Consider the following 7,631-nt stretch of genomic DNA (forward strand, 5'->3'; position numbering starts at 1 on the left):
CCCTGGGCCCTCTGTCCCTGCCCAAGCTATGCCATAGGAGTCTGATCTCCAGATCAGACTTGTGCCCAGCTGTGGACCTTGCTGATCCAGACCCCAACCCCTTGGAGTAACTTCCCAGCTTGACCTCGGACCTGTCCCGTCACTATGGACCTGCCTGATGATTCCTGGCCTGACCCTGGTTACCATCATCAGACTGATCCTGACCTGTGGGCTGATTTTTTTTTTTTCTGGCTTGACCTCAGACCTGCCTCATCACCACGATGGTAACCAGTGTTGGACACAGTCCAGTAATCCTAGCATGAACAGGGCTACTGGGATCAGTTTAGAGCACTGGTCTTCCTACAGTTTGGTTACACTGATTCCTGATGTAAACAGAATGCAGCTTTACCCTGTAAGTTCCTTTTTAGTGTCAGGCTAAGATCAACATCACAAATGTCCTCAAACTCATTTTCTGTAACGTGCATTTCTGTCCCTTGATACTTCTAAGGCAAAATAGATAAGAACGGAGGCAACTAGGGTGCGATTGTCACTTCCTTCCTAAATGAAGTCAGTGTGGTGTTTTGGGGGGGGGGTTTTGTTGGGTTTTTTTTGGCCAGGCAATCGTGTTTCATCCTTAGCTTGAGATGTGCTTTTTTCATTATAGAATAATCACTAGTTTAAAATTTCTTTGTTGACCATCAGATTAGAATGAGTTTATATGAAGTTCACTTAACACTTGTTCTTTTCCCAGGCTCAAATCCAACCAATCATGTTAATTTTTTTTTTTTTTTTATGCCAAGCTACGGAGGTCCTGAACAGTTCTCTGGACCATGTCTGCGCTTTCATTTAAGCAGGGATACTAGGTAGTTCTTCACTCTGCTGCTGCAAATGTTCACACATGAGTGTTGCTTTGGCACAGGCCAAAGAAAGGAGCTGTTGGAAGCAGGATGTCTGCGTAGGTGCAGCTCTCCGGGCATCGGCAGGGCTTGCACGCATATTTACCAGCCAACAGCCAAAGTTTGCTTGCCCTTGAACACACTTTGAGGTTAGGTTGTGGGCAGAAAAATAGACCAAAAGTATGTTGTTAATCTCAGGGACTCTGACACTGGCCTGAGCATGTTGGCTAATGCTACCATTTAGGAAGGTTCTCCGCTCTCCCTGCTAAAGTGCGTTTAGATGAGATAACTGAGCTGAGCCAGCAGCTTACTGCTGCTGAGCAACAGGGTATGATTAGCTGAAGACTTTGTCTTGATCTCTGCCGCTACAGGCAATTAAAACTAGAGGATATTTGTTTGAAATGTAGCTTGGTTTTTCTTTTCTTCTCCCTCTCTTTGTGTTTACTACACAGACCTTGAAGGCAGTGTTGAGGAGTCCGGGCTTGGGGACAGAGAGAGCAGCTTTCATGCGTGGAGGAGAACTTGTGTTTGTCATGGGGGTTTCTTCCTAAAGCAAGTGAAGCTTCTGCACCAAAGTAATAACACCCTGCTAGTTAAAATGCATATGCCTACAGCAGTGGTTATATCTGGTAACTCAGCACTGGCAGCTGAGAATGTCAGCTTGGGGTTTCTGCATGAGCATGATGCCTGCAGGGTATCGGTTTCCCATAGATGGCCTGCAGGCAGAGGGTTGGGGGCTGAGATGATAATGCCACCTGAGATCTCTGCTCTGCTCTGACCATGCTAGGCCAATCCCCGTGGCCCAGGGATTGTTGGGAAATGCAATGCTCAAAACGTAGTGTCTCCAGCGGACTTCCTACAGCCTTCTGTAATACTGGGATTTGCAGCCACTTCTGCTTCATTTCTTGGTTTATTTGGTTGTTTCTTTAACGCCACAACCTTCCTCTTGTATAATCCCTCAGCTATTAGAAATCTCACCTAGCAAGTGAGAAACAGGTTTGCTTCCCTCCTCTAACCCCCTTTTTCTGTATGCCAAGGCAGTGCTCTATGCTGCATGCTGCAAGCCAGCCTGGCACCAGGCCATGGTGCACCTGGCAAAGGCAGGACACTGTCAGTGGAGGAGCATGAGGCTTGTGAGGCAGCAGGAGAACGTGCGAGAAGGTCCCCAGTCCAGCCCAGTAGCCCAGTGTGGACCCCTGCAGCATATCAGCAGGGAGAGCCTGCTTCCAGGTCTTGCTGCCAGTAATTCTTCATTGCAAAAAGCATAAGTTGTCCCCTCTGGGCGAGCCACGCAAGGCTGTTGTGCTAGGGGTCGGTGATTTGTCAAATGTAGTTTAAGAGGAAAAAAAAAAGCCACTTTCTATATGCATAGAAACTATTCTGGGGTCAAAATAAGCCCATGTAGGGTTTTAAGACAGGAAATCCAGTTTCCCAAAGGTGCCTATTTCAAGGTGCCTTAGTGTGGGACCACTCTGGCATTTGCTGTTGGATGCCTTTGGCACGGCAGCAGTCATCATACTGGATGTGGGCAAGCCCTTTCTGCACCCGCCTAGCTTTTCTCTCATGTGAATCGGGAATTTGCGCACCTAGCGTGACTTTTGGGGATTTCATTTCTGGAGTTAGGCACCTTGTTCTGGGGATAAGTGCTTAGCTTTATAGCACTGACATTCCTCTGGAAACCTGGTTGCTGAGCTGAGCGCCCCATATATGAAACGGAGAGAATAATTCAAGAGGTTAATGGTGAGAGGGAATAATTTACAGGGTATGAAGTAGTCTTATATTATTATGATCCATATAGGGGCCACAAATGGAAAAACAAATTGTTTTAACTTCAGGCCAACGTTAACAAGAGAATATTTTCTCTAGTGAAGACCCAGACACGAAAGACCTTATATAGGAGAAAAGGGAGCAGGCAGATTTTCGCAAAAACTTTCATTGCTAGCTTTTATTTCATGTACAGTAGCATATAAACATGGACAGGCTCTTCCTTCACATCCAATAAATAAAAACAATTGATGTTTTCATTTCAGAGTGATGCCAGCATGGCAGCGTACTCCTCCTTGCTCCTAAGCAGAACTTCCTGAACATGAATATCTATCAGTAGAAGTGAGCTTCCCTATATCGGTGTGGAAAGGGTTCCTAGCGCCTGTGTTCCTCTACACCTATTCAGTACATTGGCAACAAACTGTGAGTATGAGTAACAGATTGAGAGATTTCTGGCTCTGTGAAAGTGTTGCTAAACACTTGTAACTTGTCCCCAGGTTGAATGCTATGGCTGCGTTGCAAACACATGCATGCCGCATGCAGACTTACGTGTACAGCGACGCTTAACCACTGTGCTTGGAAAGCACGAGCTGGAAAAGATTATAACCCTATGCTGCTAAGTGCACGTGTGCAGGGGAGGCCCAATTACAGGCAGATGTAGATACTAGAAAGGCTACAGGAGACTACTCCGTTCCATCTTCCAATCCAGGAGAAAAAATATGGAAACTGAAACACTGAGCCCAGGGTATCTTCACTCCAGTCAAGTGTCCTGCAGCTCATGTAGACAGACGCGTGGCTCAGGCTGAGTCACAGCAGGACAGCACTAGGCACGAGCCCCTCGCTTGACAAGTCCCCAGCCTCTTGGATGAGGTCTATGGTCTTGTTGCCAGAACTGCACCGCTGGTGGTACCCAGTCTAGCTGTTTGAAGGTTACCTCTGGCATGTCTACATGAGCTAACAGGTCCCCTTTGACTGAAGTGGAGATGGAGCCTAGATATTGATTTGTGAGGATATGTGATGTTGCAAGACAAAAGCACGAGCTTCATGGCTTGATGCATCTTCTTTACGTTGTTTCGTCCTTCAAAGGCAGCCAGCACAGGCGGCGTTGGCGCAGATTTCGCACAGATCAATCTCTTTGACAGCCATGCCTGTTAGGGTAAAAGAGAGTTTCAATGAAATTGCAAGGGAATTTCTTGGAGAGCAGAGCCACACACCAAGTGATTTGGAGACCCCTTCCCACTAGTGCTTTATGAGCTTTGATAGTCATTTAAGTTCTCACTGGCACAGGGAAAATCAGTTCTTGCAAAAGTCTTGCTTAAAACATGAAATCCAACCTAGATTCACTGGGAAAACAAGGGGAACGTATAGAGGCAAGAGAACAACAGGTCTTAGAGCAGTTACTTTTCTTTGCTACTATTTGAACATTTAAGGTTGAAAAGCATGATTAACGAATGGGGACTTGGCAATGCAAACTACATACTCAGCCTCTCAAAAATCACAGGCGCGTCTTTTCTTTCACACACAGGCTGGAACTCTTTGGGGAGATCTTTTTCTTCACATGGAGCCCGGACAACCTTCATGCGAGGGCTAATGTCTGTGTCCTTGTCCATGAGCTCCTTTAGCTTCTTCACGGACTCGAGGGAGAATTTCAAGTCTCCATCCTATGTAGACAGAACCAGAAAAAAGGCACCGGGAAGTCAGTCCTTAGATAAATGCATTTCTTCCAACTGAAGTCTGTTGAATTATGAGGCCTCCAAAGAACTGCACTATAGGAAAAAGAGGGTGTTCACGAGACAAAGCTGAGAGAAAACCAGCGCTCACTGAAGACAAAATGATCAGCTCCTCCATTGAGACCTTCAGAGCATCAATGAGACCAGACTGGCTGGTCAGGGCTTTTGCTGTGCGTCACACTGGACTGAGGCAACAGCAGAACTAGGGCATTTCTCACCCCCCATAAGAAAGACGCATAAAATCTGGGCTAGAAGGTGTGGGCCGGGAGTCCTCAGCCTAGAAAGGAGATGACTGGGCAGCGTATGGTAGAGATCTACAAAATCACAAGTTGAATGGAGGTGAACGGGGATTAATTTTGTTCGCTCTTTCTTCCAACACACCAGGAGACCTTCACGTGTTAGTGTCACGTGGCAGGCTCGAAACAAACATAAGGAGCTATTCTTTCACATACCATGTTAGAGCTGAAATCGCTCACCTCAAGGTACCGTAGCAAGTTTCCAGGAGTTTAAAACATGTCTCCACAATTAATGAAGACAAGTTAACTGAGAGCTACTAAATATGACATTTCGGACTCAAAGCTCCTGACAAAAGCTTACGGAGGCTGGAGAGTATTCTGGGAGGTACTACTCCATGTTCTTGATTTTTCAGATGCTGCGCATCTGCTAATGGTCATTCCCTCATGGTTTCAAGTGAATCACACCACTGGGGTCATAAACTTGAATTGCAGATGTTGCAATTGGTACACTAGGTGCATAGGATCTGTACGTGTCTGCACAGGATCAGTTTGGTCTAGAACAGGAATAAACATTTTCCAATTGACTTTTAGCATTTGTTTTACTTGGTTTAGTGACCAATCGATAGTCAGCAGTATAATCAAATAACACCTACTCGTTCAAAGAAATAAATTGAAGTGACACTCCTTAGGGCATGAGACCAAATACTGCCTGAAAACACTGCTTCGCAGTGTCATTAGCCTGACACTGAATTGCATGAGAGTGTTATTCTTGGGTTATAGTATCCAAAAAAAAAACCAAACTGTGGGTATGCATTTACTTATGAAGAGTCAAACCCTCTTCTACTTCCAATCAGTTTATGATTTTTCCCAGGTTAATTAATTAATTAATTTCTCCTACCTAATATCACTGCCTAGCAGGAATAAGCCCTAAGACATGTGTACATCCTGGTGACAAAAAAAAAATGTCATGTGAAGTGAGAATGATGTTTTAAAGAGAGAACTCAGCCTGAGCAGCATCTTCCCTCCAAGCTGCAAGTGCATGTTGTGCTGCTGAACCACCAGATTTTATCACAGAAATAGCGCAAGCCAGAACAAACCCTCCCTGTCATTTCTATGTTTATAGTCCACAATTAGCAAAGCATCCTCCACAGATTTCCATTGCATTCACTCAAGATTTGTGCCAGAAGGTGTCCAGATACTGATACCCTGTCTTTAAAAGCACATTGCAAAGTCAAATGAACTTCACGTGTGCCTTGCAGAGCGTTGTGTTAAATGAATGACTTCTGTGATGTATGGCAGGAGAGAGAGGGAAAGTTGTGAGAAGGATTTCACAAAACGAGAGCATAAGCCAGTTTTGTGCACCGAGGAATTAGCTGGACCTTAGACACCTCAAGTAATCGAAGTGAAAGGTTTGCAACATGCATGCACAGTAGATTGCACATATATGTAGGTCTTATAAGAGGCAGAAAAAATCCAGATTTAGCGACTGCCGAGACAAAGATTCAAACTACAAAGAGAAGAAGCAAAAGCTTCAGAGCTGAGCTTTCTAACCTTTGTCCCTCCTAGAAACAGTTATTCTCATTTAGTTATTTTTTACAGCTCTAAGGGGAAAATGGAGATTTTTTTTCATTTAATAATAGAAAACTATCTATTACCCCCAGAGACTCTCAGTGCTAATGAATGGTTTGAAGGAAAGGAGTAAGTGAGACCTGCAGCGTCTGACACCCAAAGGAGAAAAAGAGGTTGCTTCAAAGCACAAGGCTGGTCCCTTATCACTCCCTGGAAACCTCGTGTACATGCATGGAAAGAAATTAAATATTAGCCACCTTGATACTCCAAGGAAGTTATTTACACTGCAGTAAAACTAAGGTCTCCCAAATCATTTCTAGGGAGCAAGTGCAGACAGAGCTAGCACTGTCATGTACAGACCAGAGTGCTGAATGATCCACCCAACTGATTCCTCGGTGCACGTAACATCAGTCATGGGTGCTATGTGTTTCGGAAAACTTGGTATTAGCTTTTTCCTCCTTCTCCTACAGCTCATCTGCCCATTCATATTCCTTCGGAACTATCTAATCACTCCTTTCCCTTTTTTTATGTGTGGCATGTGTAGGCTCCATCACACAAAGCCGCAGATCATTTTCAGGAAGAACTTCCCACCTGCAAGCAGGTGAGACAAGACTCGCGCTCTTTGGTCACAGCCTGTTTACACCCTCCTGTAAAGTTAGAGGCGTCAAACCTCTTTGTATAAGCTCAGGACTTTGCTGAGCTTGTAAGACCAAGAAAATAAAGAGCAGAAAACTCACCTGAACGTAGACTGCCTGGGAGCTGTGCACCAGTGAGAGGAGCGCAAGGATTGCGAAGGAAAGCAAGCCGTTCATAGCAGCTGCCAAGCGGAGCCTCTCCAAAGCTGAATATCTTTTCTTTTCTTTTCTCCTGATTCGGTCTTAACTGCCCTTTTTTTGTGTCTCTCTCGGACTCCTCCTCTCTCTTCTTCTGAGCGCTCGGCTCTTCTGGCAGTCAGAGCTCTGTCTTCCCAGTGCAAAGAGAAGCTTTATAAAGCCTCCACGCAGCATTTGCTTGGTAATCCATTAATCTAAACTCTTTATTGACACACAATAACCCTTGAGTGGAGCACCAGTTATCTACTCGTTGGCAGAGGAGGCCAGTTACACCCAGGCAGATCCTAGTGTTTATGAGTCTTTCCTAGTTTGAGAAAGTGGCCGTGACACAGATAAGCAAAACACTACAAACAATTACAAAAACCTTACCGTGATAAACGCTAGAGGATGGGCTTAGCTCTAACACAAAGCCCGAGACTATAGGGGGAATGTCCTCTGGTTGCCGGCCGCTTCCTGCAGAGCTGTGAGAAAGGAAGAGCTTTGGAAGGAGATAGCAACTATTTGATCACTTGCACCAACTGCTGGCCAGGCAGTTCCCTCTTCTGGGGACTCCGGATACCAAGGCAGCAGCAACTAGGGTGCAGATGGACGTAGCCTGTGCCTGCGTATGAGCAGATCTGCAGT

At 45.4% G+C, this 7,631-nt stretch overlaps 1 protein-coding gene across 1 annotated transcript; it reads right to left on the minus strand.

Moving 5' to 3' along the window:
• Positions 1 to 2,864: 2,864 nt before the first annotated feature.
• Positions 2,865 to 7,221, minus strand: LOC112966873 (guanylin-like). The gene is made up of 3 exons (XM_026067411.1): positions 6,912 to 7,221; positions 4,120 to 4,300; positions 2,865 to 3,787 (listed from the first exon to the last, which is right to left on the minus strand). Exons 1-3 carry the CDS (start codon positions 6,984 to 6,986, stop codon positions 3,720 to 3,722), a joined length of 324 nt encoding a protein of 107 aa, XP_025923196.1. The 5' UTR covers positions 6,987 to 7,221; the 3' UTR covers positions 2,865 to 3,719.
• Positions 7,222 to 7,631: the final 410 nt, after the last annotated feature.

The sequence above is a fragment of the Apteryx rowi genome, unplaced genomic scaffold (genome assembly GCF_003343035.1).
Source record: "Apteryx rowi isolate R43461 unplaced genomic scaffold, aptRow1 scaffold_259, whole genome shotgun sequence".
Taxonomy (NCBI): domain Eukaryota; kingdom Metazoa; phylum Chordata; class Aves; order Apterygiformes; family Apterygidae; genus Apteryx; species Apteryx rowi.

What these genes read in the sequence shown, in the direction of transcription:
- LOC112966873 (XM_026067411.1), bottom strand. Translation starts at nt 6,986, where the DNA reads ATGAACGGCTTGCTTTCCTTCGCAATCCTTGCGCTCCTCTCACTGGTG. An exon ending in CCCAGGCAGTCTACGTTCAG is followed by an intron (nt 4,301 to 6,911) that starts GTGAGTTTTCTG and finishes CTGTCTACATAG; the next exon opens with GATGGAGACTTGAAATTCTC. An exon ending in TGTGATTTTTGAGAGGCTGA is followed by an intron (nt 3,788 to 4,119) that starts GTATGTAGTTTG and finishes TTACCCTAACAG; the next exon opens with GCATGGCTGTCAAAGAGATT.